The 27599-nt window shown below is 42.6% G+C and overlaps 1 protein-coding gene across 3 annotated transcripts; it reads left to right on the forward strand.

Moving 5' to 3' along the window:
- The first annotated feature begins 1181 nt into the window (after positions 1 to 1181).
- LOC134207649 (transmembrane protein 94) lies at positions 1182 to 27295 on the forward strand. 3 transcript variants are annotated; one of them, XM_062683411.1, is made up of 9 exons: positions 1182 to 1671; positions 3256 to 4315; positions 4378 to 4515; positions 14039 to 14083; positions 14342 to 14471; positions 14550 to 14709; positions 24347 to 24443; positions 24518 to 26781; positions 26841 to 27295. In XM_062683411.1, exons 1-9 carry the CDS (start codon positions 1505 to 1507, stop codon positions 26911 to 26913), a joined length of 4134 nt encoding a protein of 1377 aa, XP_062539395.1. In that variant the 5' UTR covers positions 1182 to 1504; the 3' UTR covers positions 26914 to 27295. The 3 variants fall into 3 exon arrangements, with proteins under 3 accessions (XP_062539395.1, XP_062539396.1, XP_062539397.1); XM_062683412.1 differs by having other exon boundaries at positions 14550 to 14667; XM_062683413.1 differs by lacking the exon at positions 14039 to 14083.
- Positions 27296 to 27599: the final 304 nt, after the last annotated feature.

Here is a 27599-nt window from a genome sequence, read left to right on the forward strand (position 1 = left end):
CGTATTTAATATGTGCAAGATATTGTGAAGTAGGTTTGCAATTTATGAAAATGTCCGGCTTCTGTTTGATTCCAACCTCGGACACCCGCGGGTTTGGATTCATATTTCGGACACAAAGATTCAAACTTCGGACACCCGTTTACTCAGTACCGAGAAGAGTAATTGAAAACAATTTTCACTGCACAGATCAAACTGTCTTTTAATCATTTCGTCACATCGTTTTAACATGTCTTATTAAAATGTAATCATACTACAACAAGCTAAAACTATTATAGTCCTTCCGATCCAGCTTGAAGAAATATTTCGATGAAATATTTCAGAAAATTTCCCATACGAATTGAAGCGTCCGAAGTTTGAGTGTGTCCGAAATTTGATTATCCACGGTACTCTTAAAGGAACTTTTGGTTACTTGGGGGGATAACATAAATTTATCGAGTTCGGCTCCGTTATGCACTTCCACGCTTGAGCTCTAATAAACAAGTTAATTGGACTATAACTTGGTAATATTCGATTTCCCTTTAGTTTTTATATGCCACTTGAATTTTTTATATGCCAAATGAAAAAAATACAGATATCTCATTTTAAAGAGGAAGCGATAAAAATCGATTAAAATGCTCCGGTTCAAATAGAAAAAAAAAGTTCGGTGCCCCTCGGTCATTTTTGTTTAGGGGGCCTTCCACGAACTACGTAACGCTGAAGGCGGAAAGAGGGTGTCAAGCCGAGCGATCCATAAAAAAATAAACATTCCCTTCCATACAAAAAGTGTTACGAGGGAGAGGGTGGGGGTCCAAAATCACCAAATTTAGTGTTACAATTTTAGAAAAAAAACCTAAATAGCCACGAAATGAAAGCTGAAGAGCTCTTTTTTCACGTAGTGAAAGTTTTGGCAATGCTCATTTTTTGTCATAAAGGTCTCCCATACACACGCCGTGCTCTATTTCTTCTTCGTCTTCGTGCAACATCGAAATTCATTTAATCAAAATTAAAATTTTATTAAAATTTATTTTTTTAACAATAGAGATCGATATCATCATTATTTAACGCCAATTTAAGCTGCTAAAACGATTATTTTGAACTTCATGTCGAACAGTAGTTTGCTTGTCTGCGTGAACCATCTTGGCGAGAGCCCGAAGGAGGTAAACAAACCCCGAGTCGACATAAGCAGGTACGCGTCAGTCAGTCGCTCGCCGTGAAACAATTTATTCCTGTCAGTCCATCAGGTTGCTGCAAAGACTCGTCGTCTTCGTTATCAGCTTTCAGCTGTGCTTATCGATCGTCTTCTTCGTGCGCGGTTTGTTTGTGTCCAAAATTCTGCAGCTTGAAAGACTCATCGGGAGGAAAAAAAACTGAAAAGTCACCAGCTAGAGGGCAAAAAAGTGCGTGCAATATTGCGGTGGTTAGCGTAATAAGATGTAGAAATTGGTACCCCACTTTTCCGAGGGAAAAGCACCAGCAGCGTAGCAACAAGCCAGAAGATAAACGACCAGAACAGACAAAATTTACCATGGAATCGGATTCCCACCGGAAGCATCGGAACGGAGCCGATGACTACGGGGACGGCAACGGCGATCGGGATTTCCTGGGGCTCTCGACGACCATAGCCCTGCAGCGACTGCACGACGATATCGAGACGGTGCTGTGCGCCTACGAGGAGCGATTCGCAAAGAAGAGGTTTGTTGCGTTCCTGGTTCGGGAGTGAAAGGGGAAACGGGAGCAAAATGATACACTCTTTGAATAGTTCTGTAACAATCACAACTTTTCGACGTAAGGAGAGCATATGGCTTTGCAGTAACATTTTACTAATTGCAAGCTATCATTTGTAAAATTTTCTTAATTTTTTTTTAAATGTTTTGTTCTTATATAACTATTTGTCTAAAAGGGGAAAGTGATAACAAATTCCAATAACATTCAGATATGAAAATGGGACAAATATAGTAAGTTATCCCTTCTATTTAAAATTGTAGCACTTCATTTTATTGCAGATTCAATTACAAAAGTATTTAGAATGTAGTAGCTGATATGAGATGATTTGTGATGCCGGTTTCGGAAGCTAGACAAGTTGGAAGAAACTTTCCCACTAATTTTGAGTGATGGGTACCAATCAACATTATGTCATCTGAAACGAGAGGTTGGGCTCAAAATTCTTCAAGAAAACCTAAATAAAGAGTTGAAAAGACCTATTTTTTGGTGATATATTGAGCTGTCAAAATAATGGGTACGTACTTTGAATTTATTGATAATGTGCACTTTTATCCCGTTTTTAAAGTTAAAAGTTTCTACCCATTGAATGAGGGAAAAGAAACTAGAATATATTGACGCTAAACTGACGAAAAGAAGCAGAACAAATGTCGAGTAAGTTGAATGTGAGTATTGTTTTTTTCTTTATTTAGTTTGCGTGATTAAATGGAATATAAAGCTTTTTTATATACATTTATTAATGTGTTTTTTAACTCAACATTAAGTTCAAAACGGGATGAAAACTTTTGATTATTTCCGTTGACGGCTCTTTAAATTATACATATTGTTAAATTATGGTCATTGGAGAGCTAAATGAGATCGTTCATCGGACATAATGAAACTCCGCCACTACAATTGGTGCGGCTACACAGGAGGCGATAGATCTGCAGAATCTGAAGAAAATTAATTTCATAAAGTAAAAACGCGAAACTATTGTTTTAGCATATATAGTAATGTTCATGTTTCAATGATAAAGAAGAATCAAGTGTTTGGGCAGAACCGAAAAAAAATCCAGAAAAGCTTCTTGAATAAATTCAAAGGAATTTCCCATTGAATTCCCAATTTCCAAAACGAAAAGCCTGATTTTTTTTTAAATTTGCAAGTATCGTAAGTGGATAAGGAATGATAAAGGACTTACAAACTTGGGTCTTCTAAATCTAACAATCCCCGGTAATTCAACATCTGAATATATGATCAGCTAAAAATAAGACTAAAAATCGCTAAAAATTAAAAATACTGTTCCAGCTACTGGTCGGTGCAATAAGAAAATATATTGAGGTCCGGGTAAAGAACTTGTCGAGATGTCAAAGATCCCAGTCTTTGAGGCGGCTGGTTCTTGGTCGAAATTTATTTTACCAGGGTAAAAGAAAAAATCAGCAAATAGCTTCAATCAGGATCTCAATGGAACGTCTGCCATGTTCTCCAATTTAATACAATATTTTTCTCCCAAAGCTTTTTTTATCTTGACCCTTCCAAACTTGTTTCCCTTTGATAATCGAAATCTCTTTTGTTCCACAGGTGGCTGACCAAGTTAAAACCACCATTCGCAGGAGGGCCGTTGAGTGTGCTCAGTTGGTTTTCCCTGCTGAGCACGGTGGCGGTTGTGGTTGCCTTCTTCCTGGTCGGATACTACTTTTCGGCGGGTTTCATTTCAAGCTTTCTACTCCTAACGGTGGTCGTCATCGTTCGGGAAGACATCCTCAAGCAAACGGAAATGTTCCGCAAGGTCCGTATGGTGCTGGAGGAAATCAAGTGCGGCACCGAACTGTGTCGCGATTGGACTCCCTCGAACTATCCGCATCTATGCAGTCCGCTGTCCCCGTGCGTAACCCTTCAGTGGACCTATCGCGATGGAAAAATAGTAAACCTCCCGTGGGCACTGCTGGTTCGAGGAGACTACATCGTTATGCGCCCTGGCCAGGTCTCACCGGGAACGTGCTCCGAGCTGTCCGGAAAGCGGACCTTCAAATGTGGCGAAACCTACGGGCTGAGTCAGGAGATGGAACCCCCGAAAAAGCCAACCGCTCGCGCCCCGATGTCCGATCTTACTTGCATTGTGGAAGTTACGCCGTATTTGGAAAATCTACGCACCACGCTCGATAACTTCCTGAACCGACCCACCACCATCATCGACCAGCAGCGTGACCTTCTGATTAGCAAATGCATCCAACAGTGGGGCTTCCTGATCGTCATTTTCCTAACGCTGACCGTCGGCGCCCTCCGATATCTCGGCTACTATCTGAACGGCAAACTACCCACCAACTGGATGAATGTCTTCCTGTTGAATCCCTCGGCCGCACTACTCCCTGTTCTGCCGCTCATGTTCCCGCTGCTATGGATAACCATCAACCTGTGGGGGACGGCCCGGCTCGAGACGCTTCTGTCGATTCCGCAGTCGGTGATGCGAGCGGAAGCGCAGAAATCCTTCCAGGAGGATCTGGACACACCGACCGGGGACCTGGATCTCGTGAAGCTTCCACGGCGGATAATCGCCTACTTCTGGTGGCAGCTGTTCCGCGGCCGCAGCGAACTGCTCAGCCGGAGTGCAAACGTGGTCCAGGTTCTGGGAACCATTACGGTAGAGTTGGATTTGTTGAAAGCATCTGGACGATGATTTACGATAATTTGTTCAACTTTAAGGCTTTGTGCTGCGTGGATAAGAAGGGAATTTTATCGTGGCCAAACCCAACGGCCGAAAAGGTGTTCTTTCTGAGGGAGGCGTCCAACAGTGAAAACAACGGATCCGACAAGTCGGAGCAGAGCAGTCTGAACTCGCAGGTAGGAAGAATTGTCAAGCCATGGGCACTGTTTATCAAATCCACTTCATCATGACCGTTGATAAATTTTCGAATCTCGAACATTCGGCCTTCAAAGTAATAAAACTAGTGTTCGAAATTTTCGCGTGCAAACATACGCTGTGTGAAGACGCAATGATGAATATTGTAACGCACGTGACAGAGAATGAGTATTTTATTCTGATTTCTGAAGGTATTTGAATCTCCGAGACTTGAACGATCGAATAAGGTTAACATCCATCTGATCCAGATCCAGTAGAAACGCAATCCAAATCAAATCTAAATCCAATCCAAATACAATCCAATCCAAGTCCAATCCAAATCCAATCCAAATCCAATCTAAATCCAATCCAAATCCAATCCAAATCCAATCGAAATCCAAATCCAATCCAAATCGATCCAAACCCAATCCAAATCCAATTCAAATCCAATCCAAATCCAATCCAAATCGAATCCAAATCGCATCCAAATCGCATCCAAACCAATCCAAATCCAATCCAAACCAATCCAAACCAATCCAATCCAATCCAAACCAATCCAATCCAAACCAATCCAAACCAATCCGAATCCAATCCAAACCAATCCAAACCAATCCAAACCAATCCAATCCAAACCAACCCAAACCAATTCAAACCAACCCAAACCAATCCAAACCAATCCAAACCAATCCAAACCAATCCAAACCAATCCAAACCAATCCAAACCAATCCAAACCAATTCAAACCAACCAAACCAACCCACATCACATCCAAACCAATCCAAACCAATCCAAACCAATCCAAACCAATCCAAACCAATCCAATCCAAACCAATCCAAACCAATCCAAACCAATCCAAACCAATCCAAATCTAATCCAAACCAATCCAAACCAATCGAAACCAATCCAAACCAACCGAACCAATCCAAACCAACTGAATCCAAACCAATCCAAACCAATCCAAATCGATCCAAACCAACCAAACCAATTCAAACCAATCCAAATCGAATCCAAATCGCATCCAAATCGCATCCAAACCAATCCAAACCAATCCAAACCAATCCAAACCAATCCGAACCAATCCAAACCAATCCAAACCAATCCAAACCAATCCAAACCAATCCAAATCAAACCAAACCAATCCAAACCAATCCAAACCAACCACATCCAATCCAAACCAATCCAAACCAAACCAATCCAAATCAAAATCCAATCCAAACCCATCCAAACCAATTCAAACCAACCAAACCAACCAAACCAATCCAAACCAATCGAATCCAAACCAATCCAAACCAATCCAAGTCCAATCCAATCCAAACCAACCAAATCGAATTCAAATTTAACCCAAACCAACCAAACCAATCCAAACCGAACCAAACCAATCCAAACCAATCCAAACCAAACCAAACCAATCCAAACCAATCCAAACCAACCACATCCAATCCAAATCGAACCAAATCGAATCCAAATCGAATCCAAACCAATCCAAACCAAACCAAACCAATCCAAACCAGTCCGAACCAATCCAAACCAATCCAAACCAATCCAAAACCAATCCAAACCAATCCAAACCAATCCAAACCAATCCAAACCAATCCGAACCAAACCAAACCAATCCAAACCAGTCCGAACCAATCCAAACCAATCCAAACCAATCCAAACCAATCCAAACCAATCCAAACCAATCCAAACCAATCCAAACCAATCCAAACCAACCAAACCAATCCAAACCAAACCAAACCAATCCAAACCAATCCAAACCAATCCAAACCAATCCAAACCAATCCAAACCAATCCAAACCAACCAAACCAATCCAAACCAATCCAAACCAATCCAAACCAATCCAAACCAATCCAAACCAATCCAAACCAATCCAATCCAAACCAATCCAAACCAACCAAATCGAACCAAACCAATCCAATCCAAACCAAACCAAACACAATCCAACCAATCCAAACCAATCCAAATCTAATCCAAATCTAATCCAAACCAATCCAAACCAACCAAACCAATCCAAACCAACCAAACCAACCAAACCAATCCAAACCAATCGAAACCAATCCAAACCAACCAAACCAATCCAAACCAATCCAAACCAATCCAAACCAATCCAAACCAACACAAACCAATCCAAACCAATCCAAACCAATCCAAACGTAATCCAAACCAATCCAAACCAACCAAACCAATCCAACCAATCCAAAATCCAATCCAAACCAATCCAAACCAATTGAAACCAATCCAAACCAATCCAAATCGAACCAAACCAATCCAAACCAATCCAAACCAATCCAAACCAACCAAACCAATCCAAACCAATCCAAACCAATCCAAACCAACCAAACCAATCCAAACCAATCCAAACCAATCCAAACCAATCCAAACCAATCCAAACCAACCAAACCAATCCAAACCAATCCAAACCAACCAAACCAATCCAAACCAATCCAAACCAATCCAAACCAATCCAAACCAATCCAAACCAATCCAAACCAATCCAAACCAATCCAAACCAATCCAAACCAATCCAAACCAATCCAAACCAATCCAAACCAATCCAAACCAACCAAACCAATCCAAACCAAACCAACCAAACCAATCCAAACCAATCCAAACCAATCCAAACCAACCAAACCAATCCAACCAATCCAAACCAATCCAAACCAATCCAAACCAATCCAAACCAATCCAACCCAATCTAAACCAATCCAAACCAATCCAAACCAATCCAAACCAATCCAAACCAATCCAAACCAATCCAAACCGATCCAAACCAATCCAAACCAATCCAAACCAACCAAACCAATCCAAACCAATCAAACCAATCCAAACCAATCCAAACCAATCCAAACCAAACCAACCAAACCAACACAATTTAATACAAACCAAACAAAACCAATCCAAACCAATCCAAACCAATCAAAGTCCAATCCAAATCCAATCCAAACCAATCCAAACCAATCCAACCAATCCAAACCAATCCAAAATCCAATCCAAATCAAATCCAAACCAATCCAAACCAACCAAACCAATCAAATCCAATCCAAACCAATCCAATCCAAACCAATCCAAACCAACCAAACCAATCCAAACCAATCCAAACCAATCCAAACCAATCCAAATCGTATCCAAACCAATCCAAACCAATCCAAACCAATCCAAACCGAATCCAAACCAAACCAAACCAATCCAAACCAATCCAAACCAATCCAAACCGATCCAAACCAATCCAAACCAATCCAAACCAATCCAAACCAATCCAAACCAATCAAACCAATCCAAACCAATCCAAACCAACACAAACTTAATCCAAATCCAAACAAAACCAATCCAAACCAATCCAAACCAATCCAAACCAACCAAACCAATCAAAGTCCAATCCAACCAATCCAAACCAATCCAAATTCAATCCAAACCAACCAAAACCAATCCAAATCAAACCAAACCAATCCAAACCAACCAAACCAACCAAACCAATCCAAACCAACCAATCCAAACCAATCCAAACCAATCCAAACCAATCCAAACCAATCCAAATCGAATCCAAACCAATCCAATCCAAACCAAACCAAACCAATCCAAACCAATCCAAACCAATCCAAACCAATCCAAATCGAATCCAAACCAATCCAATCCAAACCAAACCAAACCAACCAAACCAATCCACAACCCAATCCACACCCAATCCAAACCAATCCAAACCAATCCAAACCAATCCAAACCAACCAAACCAATCCAAACCAATCCAAACCAATCCAAACCAATCCAAACCAATCCAAACCAATCCAAACCAATCCAAACCAACCAAACCAATCCAAACCAATCCAAACCAATCCAAACCAATCCAAACCAATCCAAACCAATCCAAACCAACCAAACCAATCCAAACCAACACAAACCAATCCAAACCAATCCAAACCAAACCAAGTCCAATCCAAACCAATCCAAACCAAACCAAACCAATCCAAACCAATCCAAACCAATCCAAACCAATCCAAACCAATTCATATCCAATCCAAACCAACTACATCCAATCCAAATCGAACCAAACCGAATCCAAACCAATCCAAACCAAACCAAACCAATCCAAACCAGTCCGAACCAGTCCGAACCAATCCAAACCAATCCAAACCAACCAAACCAATCCAAACCAATCCAAACCAACCAAACCAATCCAAACCAATCCAAACCAATCCAAACCAATCCAAACCAATCCAAACCAATCCAAACCAATCCAAACCAATCCAAACCAATCCAAACCAATCCAAACCAATCCAAACCAATCCAATCCAAACCAATCCAAACCAAACCAAACCAATCCAAACCAATCCAAACCAACAAACCAATCCAAACCAATCCAAACCAACCAAACCAATCCAAACCAATCCAAACCAACCAAACCAATCCAATCCAAACCAATCCAAACCAACCAAACCAATCCAAACCAATCGAAACCAACCAAACCAATCCAAACCAATCCAAAACCAATCCAAACCAACCAAACCCAATCCAAACCATTCCAAACCAATCCAAACCAATCCAAACCAATCCAAACAAAACCAAACCAATCTAAACCAATCAAAACCAACCAAACCAATCCAAACCAATCCAAACCAACCAAACCAATCCAAACCAATCCAAACCAATCCAAACCAATCCAAACCAATCCAAACCAATCCAAACCAATCCAAACCAATCCAAACCAATCCAAACCAATCCAAACCAATCCAAACCAATCCAAACCAACCAAACCAATCCAAACCAATCCAAACCAATCCAAACCAATCCAAACCAATCCAAACCAATCCAAACCAATCCAAACCAATCCAAACCAAACCAATCCAAACCAACACAAACCAATCCAAACCAAACAAAACCAATCCAAACCAATCCAAACCAATCCAAACCAATCCAAACCAATCCAAACCAATCCAAACCAATCCAAACCAATCCAAACCAATCCAAACCAATCAAAGTCCAATCCAAACCAATCCAAACCAACCAAACCAACCAAACCAATCCAAAACCAATCCAAATCAAATCCAAATCCAACCAAACCAATTCAAACCAACCAAACCAATCCAAACCAATCCAAACCAATCCAAATCAAACCAAACCAATCCAAACCAATCCAAACGCAATCCAAATCGTATCCAAATCCAATCCAAACCAATCCAACCAATCCAAATCGAATCCAAACCAATCCAATCCAAACCAAACCAAACCAATCCAAACCAATCCAAACCAACCAAACCAATCCAAATCGAATCCAAACCAATCCAATCCAAACCAAACCAAACCAATCCAAACCAATCCAACCCAATCCACACCCAATCCAAACCAACCAAACCAATCCAAACCAATCCAAACCAATCCAAACCAACCAAACCAATCCAAACCAATCCAAACCAATCCAAACCAATCCAAACCAATCCAAACCAACCAAACCAATCCAAACCAATCCAAACCAACCAAACCAATCCAAACCAATCCAAACCAATCCAAACCAACCAAACCAATCCAAACCAATCCAAACCAATCCAAACCAATCCAAGTCCAATCCAAACCAATCCAAACCAAACCAACCAAACCAATCCAAACCAATTCATATCCAATCCAAACCAACCACATCCAATCCAAATCGAACCAAACCAATCCAAACCAATCCAAACCAATCCAAACCAAACCAAATCCAATCCAAACCAGTCCGAACCAATCCAAACCAATCCAAACCAATCCAAACCAATCCAAACCAACCAAACCAAACCAAACCAATCCAAACCAATCCAAACCAACACAACCAATCCAAACCAGTCCGAACCAATCCAAACCAATCCAAACCAATCCAAACCAATCCAAACCAATCCAAATCCAATCCAAGTCCAATCCAAACCAATCCAAACCAAACCAATCCAAACCAATCCAAACCAACCACATCCAATCCAAACCAACTACATCCAATCCAAATCGAATCCAAATCGAACCAAACCAACCAAACCAATCCAAACCAATCCAAACCAATCCAAACCAACCAAACCAATCCAAACCAACCAAACCAATCCAAACCAATCCAAACCAATCCAAACCAACCAAACCAATCCAAACCAATCCAAACCAACCAAACCAATCCAAACCAACCAAACCAATCCAAACCAATCCAAACCAATCCAAACCAATCCAAACCAATCCAAACCAATCCAAACCAATCCAAACCAAACCAACCAAACCAACCAAACCAACCATATCCAATCCAAACCAATTCATATCCAATCCAAATCGAATCCAAATCGAATCCAAACCAACCAAACCAATCCAAACCAACCAAACCAATCCAAACCAATCCAAACCAATCCACATCCAATCCGAATCGAGTCCAAACCAATCCAATCCAAACCAAACCAAACCAATCCAAACCAATCCAAACCAATCCAATCCAAACCCAAACCAAACCAATCCAAACCAATCCACACCCAATCCAAACCAATCCAAACCAATCCAAACCAACCAAACCAATCCAAACCAATCCAAACCAATCCAAACCAATCCAAACCAATCCAAACCAATCCAAACCAATCCAAACCAACCAAGTCCAATCCAAACCAATCCAAACCAACCAAACCAATCCAAACCAACCAAACCAAACCAAACCAATCCAAACCAATCCAAACCGATCCAAACCAACCAAACCAACTGAAACCAATCCAAACCAATCCAAACCAATCCAAACCAATCCAAACCAATCCAAACCAATCCAAACCAATCCAAACCAATCCAAACCAATCCAACCAATCCAAACCAATCCAAACCAATCCAAACCAATCCAAACCAAACCAATCCAAACCAATCCAAACCAACACAAATTTAATCCAAACCAAACAAAACCAATCCAAACCAATCCAAACCAAACCAATCCAAACCAATCCAAACCAATCCAAACCAATCAAAGTCCAATCCAAACCAATCCAAAACCAATCCAAACCAATCCAAACCAATCCAAACCAATCCAAAACCAATCCAAATCAAACCAAACCAAACCAAACCAATCCAAATCAAATCCAAATCAAACCAAACCAATCCAAACCAACCAAACCAATCCAAACCAATCCAAACCAATCCAAACCAATCCAAACCAATCCAAACCGAATCCAAACCAATCCAAACCAATCCACATCCAATCCGAATCGAGTCCAAACCAATCCAACCAAACCAAACCAAACCAATCCAAACCAATCCAAACCAATCCAAACCAGTCCAAATCGAACCAAACCAATCCAATCCAAACCCAAACCAAACCAATCCAAACCAATCCAAACCAATCCAAACCAATCCAAACCAACCAAACCAATCCAAACCAATCCAAACCAATCCAAACCAATCCAAACCAATCTAAACCAATCCAAACCAATCCAAACCAACCAAACCAATCCAAACCAATCCAAACCAATCCAAACCAATCCAAACCAACCAAACCAATCCAAACCAATCCAAACCAATCCAAACCAATCCAAACCAATCCAAACCAATCCAAACCAATCCAAACCAATCCAAACCAACCAAACCAATCCAAACCAATCCAAACCAACCAATCCAAACCAACCCAATCCAATCCAAACCAATCCAAACCAATCCAAACCAATCCAAACCAATCCAAACCAATCCAAACCAATCCAAACCAATCCAAGTCCAATCCAAACCAACCAAACCAATCCAAACCAATCCAAACCAATCCAAACCAATCCAAACCAATCCAAACCGATCCAAACCAACCAAACCAATCCAACCAATCCAAACCAATCCAAACCAATCCAAACCAATCCAAACCAAACCAATCCAAACCAATCCAAACCAATACAAATTTAATCCAAACCAAACAAAACCAATCCAAACCAAACCAATCCAAACCAATCCAAACCAATCCAAACCAATCCAAACCAATCCAAACCAATCCAAACCAATCCAAACCAATCCAAACCAATCCAAACCAATCCAAACCAATCCAAACCAATCCAAAATCCAATCCAAATCAAACCAAACCAAATCCAAACCAATCCAAATCAAATCCAAATCAAATCCAAATCAAAACCAAACCAATCCAAACCAACCAAACCAACCAAACCAATCCAAACCAATCCAAACCAATCCAAACCAATCCAAACCAATCCAAATCGAACCAAACCAATCCAAACCAATCCACATCCAATCCGAATCGAGTCCAAACCAATCCAATCCAAACCAAACCAAACCAATCCAAACCAATCCAAACCAATCCAAACCAATCCAAATCGAACCAAACCAATCCAATCCAAACCCAAACCAAACCAATTCAAACCAATCCACACCCAATCCAAACCAATCCAAACCAATCCAAACCAATCCAAACCAACCAAACCAATCCAAACCAATCCAAACCAATCCAAACCAATCCAAACCAACCAAACCAATCCAAACCAATCTAAACGCAACCAAACCAATCCAAACCAATCCAAACCAATCCAAACCAATCCAAACCAAACCAATCCAAACCAATCCAAACCAATCCAAACCAATCCAAACCAATCCAAACCAATCCAAACCAATCCAAACCAACCAAACCAATCCAAACCAACCAAACCAATCCAAACCAATCCAAACCAACCAATCCAAACCAATCCTAATCCAACCAAACCAACCAAACCAATCCAAACCAATCCAAACCAATCCAAACCAACCAAACCAATCCAAACCAATCCAAACCAATCCAACCCAACCAAACCAACCAAACCAACCCAAACCAATCCAAACCAACCAAACCAATCCAAACCAATCCAAACCAATCCAAACCAATCCAAACCAATCCAAACCAATCCAAACCAATCCAAACCAATCCAAACCAATCCAAACCAATCCATATCCAATCCAAACCAACCAAACCAATCCAAACCAATCCAAACCAATCCAAACCAATCCAAACCAATCCAAACCAATCCAATCCAAACCAATCCTAATCCAATCCAAACCAACCAAACCAATCCAAACCAATCCAAATCCAATCCAAATCCAATCCAAATCCAATCCAAATCCAATCCAAATCCAATCCAAATCCAATCCAAATCCAATCCAAATTCAATCCAAATCCAATCCAATTCCAATCCAAATCCAATTCAAATCCAACCCAAATCCAATTCAAATCCAATCCAAATCCAATCCAAATCCAATCCAAATCCAATCCAATTTGTATCCAATTGCGAAACCAAAATCAATCCAAATTGAATTCGAATCCAGTTCAAATTTAATTTAAATCCAATCTAATTACAATCCAAATTTAATTCCAAATCAAATGCAATTTCAGTACAATCTAAATCCATTTCAAGTCCAATCAAGATCGAAATCTATTTTTTCTGAGTACAATCTCATGAGATCAGTTACTATTTGTTTTTGATTATCAAAGTATTTTGATTCATTGCGTCGAACGACAGTAATCAATCCTTCTTTTTCGTTATGCCAATATCCACCAACCGATTTGTTAACCTCCTTTATTGGTTTTCCAGTGCTGCCAGGAACACTACCACCCACTCTCGCATATAATCGAGCTGGTATTGACCTTGATGTCTGTTTCTCTTTTTCTCTTTACACCACTTCTTTTTGGATTTTTCGTTCCCTTAGTTATCGTTTGATTTTTACCGTGTTCGTAACTTTGTATTTCGATACTCTTGTTGGCCTGATCATTTTGTATGCTAGTCCTTTAGAACTGACAGTGTGGGTGTCATTTTTGCACATACTAACCGAAATTAACCTTTCTCTCTTTGTCTATCTTTCTTGTGTGCTCTTGATTCTTGTGTGTTTGCATGCAGAGTACCCATAAGGAAGGCGTCGGTGCGGTCGCCGAAGTGCTGGACCTAACGCACGATCAGCACAGCCCCTTCAAGCTGGAGTTCGACGATCACGACTTCAAGAATCACCTGACCTCGCTGAAACCGTTGGGTGAGTCTCGTTTCCACGCAGCCCAGCCAGCAGTGTCGGATATTGTCGATCGAAAATCATTGCCACGCTTTCTTACAGGGCTGGCGATTCTGGTGAACACGTGCTGCCCCCACACGCAGGCCCACTACGCCAAGTTTTGCGGCCACGTGACGGCCGTCGCGATGCTGGACAAGGACTTGGTCCCCGTGACCAATCGGTATGCGATTGTAGAATCGAGTTTGAATAGCTTTATGCATGGGTATGTAATAGGCATACCAAGTTTCTAATTTGGTGTTTGCTGCATTTCTTGTTTTACCATTTTCGTTTCTTTTTGTGACCACCCTACTCCCACGCCTCTTCCTATCCGCTTTTGGATTAAGGTCCTTATATTTTGGTTTCCAAATTGTGTTTCTATTTAAAATAATATGACTAGAACCACCAATAATGCACGAGAGACGGGGAAGGTTCCGATGATTTGCATGGGCCGTCCATTATACCGTCTTATTGCTTTTTGGCTTATTTCACGACTATTGAAAATAAAAACAAATATGATATCTTGCTTGGTGCAGAACTCAGGTAACTATTACAATTTTTCTGTCATTCATATCTAATTATTATTTCGGACGGTTCTGGGCCAAATTTTGTGGTGCTTTTTTTGATTATTTCAGACTCGATTAAGTAGTCTTTGTTGTTTGTTTGTTTTTCTCAGTGTGTTCAAAGTGGTTGTTTCTTTATGTGTTTACCATCAATATTTGATGTTTGTATATTAGTAAGAACATCTAATTCAGAATAAGTGTTATTTTGTATTTCTTATAATGTTTCATAATCCATCCGAAAATATTGAATGAAAATTAGGCAGCCCATGTGGTTTGATTATCTTATCTTGAGAAAACTGTACGACTTTACATTTATATTTTGCCTTTCTCTTACACCGCGCTTTTTCTTATTAATGTGGGTGTGGATTGCTTTGACTTCTTATTCCCCACAACCTGAGATTTCTCCTTAAGAGAACTTTTTATTCCTGGTAAAAACTCTTCTCATTACTTGCCTTCAAATTCCTGGCTAAGAAACTCTTTCTGGCTAGGACATTGAATTTGGAGATCTTTGTCAAATTGAATGTCAGGAATTTCCGCAATACTGGCCAGGAGATTGCTGGCTGGGAATATTCAGGACCCTGGTGAGGAATCTCCAGATTCATGTTCCGGAAACTCCGGATTTCTGGCCGGAAGCCTTCAAGCTCATGGCCGAGATCTTCGAAATCCTAGTCAAGAATTTTTGCAATTCTGGCTTGGATATTTCGGGTTCCCGGCTTCAAATCTATTCCAGACCGGACATTTCCCATCTCCTGGGTGAGCATCCTTAATTTTCGATGTGAAAAATCTTTTCTGACTTGAGAATTCTTTGACTTCCTGAACGATTATTGTTGGATTTCTGGGCAGATCCACAGATATTTAGTAAGGAATCTCCAGATTCATGACTAGAAATATTCGAAGTCCTGAGCAGCAACCTCAATATTCTTGACCAGGAATCTCCAGATTATTAGCCGGAAAACCCCGGAACCCAGGGTCCGGATTCTCGACAAAAAAAATCAGAGCTCCAGATCAGTAATATCAGCAGAAAAGAAACGGCTGGAAGACTTCCGATTTATTAAAAAAATCGAGTACTGGCAGAGCATATCCCGATTCCTGACAGGAAACCTTCCGTTATTTATAAAGATGAACTCTTTAATAAACTGAAAAATCTCTTAAATGGTTTTTCAAACCTACCTACCGATTTCTGGAAGAAAATTTTCCGATTCCTGGCAGGGAATCTCCCGATTTTGGGCAGGGAATTTTATGATTTCTGACAGGGAACCTCCCAATTCCGAACAGTGAAGCTCTTGATTCCTGTTAAGGAACCTCTCGATCCTTTACAATGATGAACTTTCCAATATTCCAAAAAGTTACTCAAAAAACTACCCATTCATGGCAAAGAATCTCCCGATTCCTGGAAGGGAACCTCTCTAATCCTGACAGGGAACCACCTGATTCCTGGCAGAGAACCTTCCAATTCCAGGCAGGAAAGCTGTCACAATTTCTGGCACGGAATTTATCGTGAAAGTGAATTTCCCGATGTCTGTTAGGAATCTCCCAATTCCCGGCAGGGATCTTCCCGATTCCTGGCTGAGAATCTCCCGAGTACCTACCTATTCGTGGCAAGGAACCTCCCAATTCGCGAGTCTGGCAGGGAACCTACTAATTCCTGGCAGGGAAGCTACCGACTTCTGGCAGGGAACTTCCTGATTATTGGTAGGGAACCTTCCACATCGTGACAAGAAACCTCCCGTTTGCTGGTAGGGAATCTCCCAATTTCTGTAAGGAACTTTTCGATTCATGGCAGGAAACCACCCAATTTCTGGCACGGAAATCTCTCGATTCCTGGCGATCTCGCGATCCTGGTAAGGACTCTGTCATTACCAGGCAGGGATCTTCCCGATTTCTGGCAGGGAACCTCTCAGTTCCTGGAAGGGTACCTCACGATTCCTGGTGGTGAATTTCCAATTCCTGGCAGATAACTTCCCGATTCCTGGCAGGGCACCTTTCTATCACTGGCAGAGTATCTCCCGATTCCTGGCAGGTAACCTCACAATTTCTGACAGGGAACTTCCCGATTCTAAGAAGTATATCTCCCGATTCCTGACAGAGTACCTCTAGATTCCTGGCAGAAAATCTTTCAAATTCTGACAGGAAATCTACCAATTACAGGCAAGGAATCTCCCGATTCCTGACAGGATACTTTCCTGATTCTGTCGCGCATCGGGATCGTCACGGTTTTGGCAGGAATCCTTCCGAATCCCTGCGGGGAACCTTCTAATTCCTCCCGATTCCTGGCAGGAAATATTTCGATTTCTGTCAGAGAATCTCCCGATTCCTGAAAGTGTACCTGCCGACTCCTGTCGAAATCTTTTTTCCTGGTAGGGAATCTTCTGATTCTTGGGAAATAATCCTCCGAGTCATGGCAGGGAATTTCCCGATTCCTGGAATGGAATCTCCCTAATCCTGGCAGGGTATCTACTGATCCCTGTCAGGGAGCCTTCTGATTTTTGGCAGGGAATCTCCTGATTCCTTGAAGGGAACTTCCCGATTCCTGACTGGGAGCCTCCCGATTGTTGGCAGGGATCTTCTCGATTCCTAACAGAAAACCTTCCAATTCATGGTGAGAAGTCTCTCAATTTCTGACAGGGAATTCTCCTGATACCTTGTCGATTCTTTTTTCCGGTTCCTGGCCTTCTGACTTCTGGCAAGGAACTTTGTGATTGCTGGCAACGGCACCTCAATATTCCTGGCAGAGAACCTCTCGATTCCAGGTACGAAACCTGGGTAGTCCTGGCAGGGAACATCGTGATTATTGGCAAGGAACGTCGCGCATCGGGAACCTTCCGAATCCCTCGCAGGAAATCTCTTGATCCCTGGCAGGAAATCTCCTGATTCCTGGTAAGGAATCTTCTGATTCCTGGCAGGAAATCTCCTGATTCCTGGCAAGGAATGTCCCGATTCCAGACAAGGAAGCTTCTGATTCCTTCCAGGGAATCTCCCGATTCCTGACAGAGAGCTGGCCGCGAAACTCCCGTTTACTTACAAGGCAACTTACCATTCCTGGCAGAGAACCTCCTAATTCCTTACAGGGAACCTCCCAATTCCTGACAGGGAACCTCTCAATTCTTGACAGGGTACCTCCCGATTCCTGGCAGGAAACCTCGCGGTTCCTAGCAGGAAGTCTCTCGATTCCTGGCAGAGACTGCCCGATTTCTGGCAGGGAAGCTCGCAATTCCTGACAGTGCACCTCCCAATTCCTGGCAGGGAACCTCGCAATTCCTACTAGGGAACCTCGTGATTCCTGAAAGGGAACCTCCAACTTGCTGGCAGGGAACCTTTCGATTCCTGGCAGGGAACCTCCCGATTCTTTGCAGGGAGCCGTCCGATTTCTGACAGGGAACCTCTCGATTCCTGGCAGGGAAACTCTTGATCCTGGCAGAGAACCTCCCAATTCCTGACAGAGAACCTCGCGATTCGCGGTAGGGAGCCTCGAGATTCCTGGTAGGGAACCTTGCGATTCCTGGTAGGGAATCTCCCGTATTTTGGCAGGGAAACTCGCGATTCTTGGAAAGGAACCGCCCGATACCTGGTAGAGAATCTCCCTAGGGAACATGTCGATTCCTGGCAGGGACCCTCCCGGTTCCTAGCATAAAGTCTCTCGATTCCTGACGGAGACCTGCCTGATTTCTGGCAGGGAAGTTCCTTATTCATGGCAGGGAACCTCCTGATTCCTGGCAGGAAGTCTCCTGATACCTGGCAGGGAACCTCCCAATTCATGACAGGCAACCTCCCGATTCCTGACAGGGAACCTCTCACTTCCAGACAGGGAACCTCCCGATTCCTGGAAGAGAACGTAATGGCATGGAGTCTCCCGATTCCGGGCAAGAAATCTCCTGATTCCTGGCAGGGTATCTCTCGATTGCTGGCAGGGAATCTCTTGATTCCTGATAGGGAGTCTCTCGATTCCTGACAAGGAATCTTCTTATTCATGCCAGGGAATTTCCTTATTCCCAGCAGTTAACCTCTTATTTTATGGCAGGGAACCGATTCTTGAAGGGAACGCACTGCAGGGAACCTCCTGATTCCTGGCAGGAAGTCTCCTGATACCTGGCAGGGAACCTCCCAATTCATGACAGGCAATTTCCCGGTTCCTGACAAGGAAACTTCTGATTCTTTTCAGGGAATCACCCGATTCCTGACAGGGAATCACCCGATTCCTGACAGGGAGCTGGCAGCGAAACTCCCGTTTACTGACAAGGCACCTTACTATTCCTGACAGAGAACCTCCTAATTCCTTACAGGGAACCTCCCAATTCCTGACAGGGTACCTCCCGATTCCTGGCAAGTAATCTTTCGGTTCCTAACAGGAACTCTCTCAATTCCTGACAGAGATCTGTCCAGGAAGCTCTCAATACATGACAGGGAACCTCCCGATTCCTGGCAGGGAATCTCTATTCCTTGCACAGAATTTCCGATTTCTTGCTGGAATTTTCTCGATTCCTGGCAGAGAAGCTCCCAATTCCTGACAATGCGCCTCCCAATACTTGAAAACTCGTGATTTCAGGTAGGAAACCTCGCGCTTCCTTGCAGGGAACCTTCCGATTTCTGACAGGGAACCTCCCGATTCCTGACAGGGAATATCTTGGAGGCAGGGAATCTCTTGATTCCTGGCAGGGAACCTCCCAATTCCTGGCAGGGAACCTTTCGATTCCTGTCAGGGAACCTCGCAATTCCTGGCAGAGAACTTCGCGATTTCTGGCGTGGAACCTCGCGATTCTTGGCGTGGAACCTCCCGATCTCTGACAGGAAACCTCCCGACTCCAAGAAGGGAATCTCCGGATTATTGGCAGGTAATATTCGAATTGCAGACAGGGAACCTTTAGATTCATGACCGGGAACCTCCACATAGGGAATTTCCGTATTCTTGGCCTGGAATTTTTAAATTCCTGGCAGAGAACCTCCCAATTCCTGGAAACGAATCCCCGAGCTCGTGGAAGGGAATATTCTTATTGTAGACAGGGAACCTCTAGATGAGTCTGTGTCAAAAGGTCGAAGGACAAAAGGTCGAAAGGACAAAAGGTCGAAAGGACAAAATGCCGAGAGGACAAAAGGTCGAAAGGACAAAATGTTGAGCGGACAAAAGGTCGAAAAGGCAAAAGGTTGAAAGGAGAAAAGATTTAAAGAAGAAAAGGTCGAAAGGGCAAAAGGTTGAAAGGTCAAAAGGTTGAAAGGGCAAAAGGTTGAAAAAACAAAAGGTCGAAAGGACAAAAGGTCGAAAGGAGAAAATGCCAAGAAGACAAAAGCTCGAAAGGATAAAAGGTCGAAAGGACAAAAGGCCGAAAGGACAAAAGGTCGAAAGGGCAAAAGGTTGAAAGGACAAAAGGTCGAAAGGACAAAAGGTCGGCAGGACAAAATGTCGAAAGGACAAAAGGTCGAAAGGACAAAAGGTCGAAAGGACAAAAGGTCGAAAGGACAAAAGGTCGAAAGGACAAAAGGTCGAAAGGACAAAAGGTCGAAAGGACAAAAGGTTGAAAGGACAAAAGGTCGAAAGGACAAAAGGTCGAAAGGACAAAAGGTCGAAAGGTTGAAGGACAAAAGGTCGAAAGGACAAAAGGTCGAAAGGACAAAAGGTCGAAAGGGCAAAAGGTTGAAAGGACAAAAGGTCGAAAGGACAAAAGGTCGAAAGGACAAAAGGTCGAAAGGACAAAAGGTCGAAAGGACAAAAGGTCGAAAGGACAAAAGGTTGAAAGGACAAAAGGTCGAAAAGGTAAAAGGTTAAAAGGACAAAAGGTCGAAAGGGCAAAAGGTCGAAAGGACAAAAGGTTGAAAGGACAAAAGGTTGAAAGGACAAAAGGTCGAAAGGACAAAAGGTCGAAAGGACAAAAGGTCGAAAGGAACAAAAGGTCGAAAGGACAAAAGGTCGAAAGGATAAAAGGTTGGAAGGACAAAAGGTCGAAAGGACAAGAGGTCAAAAGGACAAAAGGCCGAAAGGACAAAAGGTCAAAAAGGACAAAAGCTCGAAAGGATAAAAGGTCGAAAGGACAAAAGGTTGAAAGGGCAAAAGGTTGAAAGGACAAAAGGTCGGCAGGACAAAAGGTCGAAAGGACAAAAGGCCGAAAGGACAAAAGGTCGAAAGGACAAAAGCTCGAAAGGATAAAAGGTCGAAAGGACAAAAGGCCGAAAGGACAAAAGGTCGAAAGGGCAAAAGGTTGAAAGGACAAAAGGTCGAAAGGACAAAAGGTTGAAAGGACAAAAGGTCGAAAGGGCAAAAGGTTGAAAGGACAAAAGGTCGAAAGGACAAAAGGTCGAAAGGGCAAAAGGTTGAAAGGACAAAAGGTCGAAAGGACAAAAGGTCGAAAGGACAAAAGGTCGAAAAAACAAAAGGTCGAAAGGACAAAAGGTCGAAAGGACAAAAGGTCGAAAGGACAAAAGGTTGAAAGCACAAAAGGTTGAAAGGACAAAAGGTCGAAAGGAAAAAAAGGTCGAAAGGACAAAAGGTCGAAAGGACAAAAGGTCGAAAGGACAAAAGGTTGAAAGGGCAAAAGGTCGAAAGGAAAAAAGGTTGAAAGGACAAAAAGTCGAAAGGACAAAAGGTTGAAAGGACAAAAGGTCGGAAGGACAAATGGTCGAAAGGACAAAAGGTCGAAAGGATAAAAGGTCGAAAGGACAAAAGGTCGAAAGGACAAAAGGTTGAAAGGAGAAAAGGTTGAAAGGGCAAAAGGTCGAAAGGGCAAAAGGTCGAAAGGAAAAAAGGTTGAAAGGACAAAAAGTCGAAAGGACAAAAGGTTGAAAGGACAAAATGTCGAAAGGACAAAAGGTCGAAAGGACAAAAGGTCAAAAGGGCAAAAGGTTTAAAGGACAAAAGGTCGAAAGGACAAAAGGTCGAAAGGGCAAAAGGTCGAAAGAGCAAAAGGTTGAAAGGACAAAAGGTCGAAAGGACAAAAGGTCGAAAGGACAAAAGGTCGAAAGGACAGAAGGTTGAAAGGAGAAAAGGTCGAAAGGACAAAAGGTCGAAAGGAAGAAAGGTCGAAAGGACAAAAGGTTGAAAGCAGAAAAGGTCGAAAGGGCAAAAGGTCGAAAGAACAAAAGGACAAAAGGTCGAAAGGACAAAAGTTCGAAAGGACAAAAGGTCGAAAGGACAAAAGGTCGAAAGGACAAAAGGTCGAAAGGACAAAAGGTCGAAAGAACAAAAGGTCGAAAGGACAAAAGGTCGAAAGGACAAAAGGTCGAAAGGACAAAAGGATGAAAGGACAAAAGGTCGAAAGGGCCAAAGGTTGAAAGGGCAAAAGGTTGAAAAAACAAAAGGTCAAAAGGACAGAAGGTCCAAAAAACAAAGGCCCAAAAGAATAAAAGGTCGAAAGGATAAAAAGTCGAAAGGACAAAAGGTCAAAAGGACGAAAGCACGAAAAGATAAAAGGTCGAAAGGACAAAAGGTCGAAAGGATAAAATGTCGAAATAACAAAATGTCGAAAGTCAAAAAATTGAAAGGAAAAAAGGTCGAAAGTCTAAAGGTTGAAAGGACAAAAGATCGGAATAACAAAAGGTCGGAGGAAAAGAGGTTCGAAAAAATAACAGAAGGTTGAATGGAAAACAGGTCAAAAATCAATTTCAAAATCTGAACAATTAAGAAATTTATAAAAATTAGTTTACCGTCAGAAAATGGTCTTGGGCCTTAGAGGGTTACTAGTTGACTTCAAAATGAAACACAAATCACGTAAGGGAGCGTCCATGAGCTAAGTAACGTTTAGAGGGGATGGGGGGTTGAGCGAAGTGTGACGATCCATGCAAAATTTTTAGATGTTTCTTACAAAAAAGAGACATAGGGGGAGCCGGGTTGAAAATGCCCAATTTTTGCGTTACGTAATTATTGGATCTTCCCTAACGCAAATTTTGGCAATTCCATACCCTCCCAACTTTACAGCGTAACGTAACGGTTTCTAATAATAAAAATAAATGTATTACACCCAGTTTTTTTTACGCGGTTTGAATTCATTAATTTCACGGTTAACCAGCATTTTAACAGCTGTTTAAAAGAAGGAAAAATTCAACAATAAAATATAATCAGGTGAAACACAAATAAAAATAAATATGCGAATCTAGAAAGAACGGCATATGACTAAAAGAAGGAAAAATTCAACAATGAAATATTATCAGGCAAATTATAAATGTGCACTCGACGTTTTGCTTAATTTTTTCGACCTTCGACCTTTTGACCTTTGATTTTTCATCTTCGACTTTTTGGCCTTCGACCTTTTGTCCGACAACCGCAATTTCTTTTTTTTTGTTCTGGCGACCTTTAGACCCTTCGACCTTTTGACTCAGATTTTTTGTTTCGACCTTTTTCCCTTCGACCTTTTGTATCCTTCGACCTTTTGTCCTTTCGACCTTTTGGCTCAGATTTATTGTTTCGACCTTTTGTCCCTTCGACCTTTTGACCCTTCGACCTTTTGTTTTTCGACCTTTTGTCCTTTCGACCTTTTGACTCAGTTTTTTTGTTTCGACCTTTTGTCCTTCGACCTTTTGACCTTCGACCTTTTGTCCTACAACCCTCTAGATTGATGGACGGGAATCTCTGCATTCTCAGGATTCGAGGCAGGTAATCTAGCAGGGATGATGCAGTGAGTTTCGCCCGAAAACGAATTTCCCCGCAGCGACGGTGTTCAAGCGATTCCTAATGATTGCTTCTGACACACAGACAGTTTAACCCAATCTTAGAATGTTTGTTTAGTTGCAAAAAAACACACACAATCCGTTGGAGCTGGCGCTAATCACAAATACTAAGACTTCGTATCATTAGTGGAGTAGAATACGAACGAATTTAAATCGTATTTGTGACTACAACACATTTTGTTCGATTATTTTGTTAACTCATTTGTAATAATTTTGCACTTGTTGTTCTATGTTAGATGTTTGATATAAATCGTTTGATGTTATTTTATTGTCGAATTTTCTGAAATAGATTCCCACGGTATGAAAAAAAACTGCTACAATCAGTCAATAAAACTACCATTATGAACAAATTCGATTACAAATTTACACCTTTTTCAAACTACACACACGGCTGTACATATTTTGGACATCTGAATAAATTTTGGACCGTTGACCATGTCTTGTTTATTTCATTTCACCAAAGGTATTGAAGATATAATTAGATTGATCAGAATATCGAATAATACACCTAAAATGTACAAAATATGTTCAGATTACCGGAAATACACCATTGACCCTATCATCCTTACACTCCTTTATCGCCTACACCCAATCGGTTTTCATGATCAATCAACAAAAGTTACTCATTATTTTTCGCCATATGTTGTTTAGCCGCTGTCTGTGTGAGTTGGCGCGCCAAATCGGATTCACCAAGCAAGCGCGGGACATCTTCAGCTTGGAAGGCCAAATCTCCAGCTATCGTCATCTGGTGAGTACTTTTTCCCATACCGGCTAGTGGGCATCGGTCCCGTTTCACAATCCATTCTGATTCGCCCCACACAGCAACCGGACGTGGTACGGAGGGATATCAAGTTCGCGCGGTCTCTCCAGCTGGCGGCCAAGGTTAAGGTTCCGTTTCCTCACTCGCTGTCGGTGGTGATGCGAGAGAATCCGGGTGGTTCGTTGCAGCTGTTGACGCAGGGAACGGCCGACATCGTTTTGGACAGTTGCGACGACTACTGGGACGGGCAGGATCTGCATCCGTTGACGGAGAAAGAACGGAAGCGAGCTCAGGATTTCTACCAGAGAAGTGCCCTGACGGCGTACTGCACTGCGTTCGCATACAGGCCATTGCGGCGCGGCATAACGGGGGCCCTGTCGGGGGGAATTGGTGGAGATATTGCTTATTTGGAGTTGCCCCCGGAGACCAAGCATCGGAGAGACCTTTTCAATAGGGAGCATTCGTTGGAGTATGACAACGGAGGAGCTCCGCTAACGCATCATTCTATCAGCACGGATTCGCTGCTGTTCACTGAGAATAGAGACGAGGATATCTCCGATGCGGAAGGTTGCTTCGAAATGCAGTGCCACCAGGTGTTCATCGGGATGATCACGATGCAGTATCAAGCGCAAACCGATATCGTTCAGCTGATCGAGCGATTGGAAAGGGCTTGCATCCGGTTTGTGCACTTTAGCAAAGAGAACGAATTGCGATCCAGAGTGTTTTCGGAAAAAATGGGCCTGGAGTCCGGCTGGAATTGCCACATTTCCTTGCTGAGCGATAGCGAGAGCACAGTGGCATCTCCTACGAAGCAGTTTGAGTTCAGAATTCATCCGTCAGGCTCGAATACCCACTCGCAGGTTGAGGAAGAGAACGAACTCAACAAACTGCTTCCAAATTTAGAAAGTTCTAAGCCTCTGAGTTCGTCAGCCCCCGGTGCAATATCAAATCCAGACACTAGTCTCCTGGATCCGCAGCTTTGTAATCAGAGCAAGAATCCCTCCGTAGACTGTTCGCGGGAAAGTTTCGAAATGCGAGACCTCCGACAACAGCGTCTACATCGGGGGACGTCACAAGACTCGGCCATGGATTGTGCCGGACATGACGATAACTGCCGATCATTAAGCTGCTTGACAGATAGCACCGAACAAAGCGCTCCGATCAACTTCGACATGTCCAATCGCGCCAAGCTTCCCAGAGGCATCGAAAACATTCGGCCCCACCTGGAAAATGTGGACAACGTTCCACTGCTTGTTTCATTATTCACGGATTGCTCAGCCGAAGCTACCAGAGAGATGCTCAAAATAATGCAGCAGTACGGTGAAATCGTGGTATGCCTTGGATCTTCTGCGTCTAACTCGAATTCTGAGATCTTCCTACAAGGTGATTGCTCAATAGCAATTGAACCCTTGTATCCGCAAGTATGTCAGGACTATCCAGCGTATGCGGAATCCAACATCTACAACAACAAAGCCAAACTGCATCGTGTCGCACAAGGAAAACTTCTACTGCCGAGTCCCCAGAAGATTGTTACCATTTCGCCAATCTACCTCAGTCGTATGCTAAACTCAATTTCCTGCTCGATAGCAACCTGTCGAGATGATCCAATTTCCATCGTAGCTGTCATCGAGCTTAGCCGTCGGTTCATCCAAGGCCTCTGGAGCTGCATCCAATTTTGGGCTTGCTGTGCTGTATCGCTTGCCGCAATGAACACGATCACCGCCATCCTATCGCTTCCACCGATGGTCGTACCGCATCACGTTCTCTACGTGATGTGCTTCGCTGTGCCTCTGATATCCCTCTCCTTACTGCGGGTAGGATCAGATCCAGCCATCATGAAGCGGGCCACCGGCAAAAAGCAAACCTCCCTCGACTCCCGGTTGGTGCTCTTTGTGCTCTGGTGCTACGGCATCAAGTTTTCGCTGGTTGTTCTGTTCCTGGTCATATCCTACTGCTCGTTCCTGTCGCACCCGATCGAGATCTTTTCCGATGACGAAGACGACGTGGATGGCAATCTGTCCCAGGACCTCGCCGTCGCCCGCAGCTTCATCCTGCTGGGCATCATCATACACTTCGTAATGATCAGCAGTTCGTTCGTGCATCGAGATTATACGTCCTTCAGGCGAAGTCCGCTCGGAAACCTCTGCTGGGTATCGGCCAGTGCCGGGCTGCTTCTGTTCCACACCCTCACCATCGTGGTTCAAATCTGCACCGACGACTACTACTGGCAGGAGATGGATCGTGTTTGGCCGATCGTACTGTTCCTGGTACTAACCGCGAGCATCACACTGGCCCTGACCGAGTTCTTCAAATGGGAAGAAATCAAGTATGGCTGGATAAGAAAAACTGAATTACTTTTTTCTTAAATTTGTTTATATGTTTCAGGGTCAACAATCGGTACATTAGGCGAGCACGTTTGGACTTTGGCACAAAACTTGGAATGAACTCACCATTCTAAACGAGCTTCGAATCGATCACCAACAAAACAACAATCGAAAAGACTATTTTAAATATCGTATATTTAGTAGAACTGTGTACTACAATGGCGTACTTAAGCGGTTGTGTGTATTTTGCGCAGTGAATTATACATTGGAGAATTGTGTTCTATTTTAAATGTACTACTGCTTGAAAACATTTTTAATGCAAATATCCATCGGTTATCCCCGCTACCGTAGGATCAATCTGAAGCGTGTTTTCGCGTGTGTGCTGCCCTTCACTAAGACAGAGAAAAAGACGTCATAGATAGTGAAATTTTATAAAGCTTTTGTTCGAAACATTAATTATACGGCAGTGATTTGTTATGTAAGAAGTTGATAGTCAATAAACAGATGAATATATGATTTTTTTTTCTTTTATTCGTTCATTGAGAAATACCCACGGAAATACTTCTAGGGATATCAGACGTTACCGATCACGTCGGATGGCGAGCCAAAATAATAAACGAGTCGGTTAACGGACGATGAAAGAATAAAAACTGACTTTAGCGGTATGGAACAGGGCTCCACTGTCATTTCTCTCTCTCTCTCCCTCTATTCACGATGGCAGGGTTGCCACCACACTACCCCCCACCAGTTATGCCAGAAAACTTACTCGATGACCTGAAGGCGTAACTTTGGTATTCGTATCAGGGAAGGTCTCAATCTG

The sequence above is a fragment of the Armigeres subalbatus genome, chromosome 1 (assembly GCF_024139115.2).
Source record: "Armigeres subalbatus isolate Guangzhou_Male chromosome 1, GZ_Asu_2, whole genome shotgun sequence".
NCBI lineage: Eukaryota > Metazoa > Arthropoda > Insecta > Diptera > Culicidae > Armigeres > Armigeres subalbatus.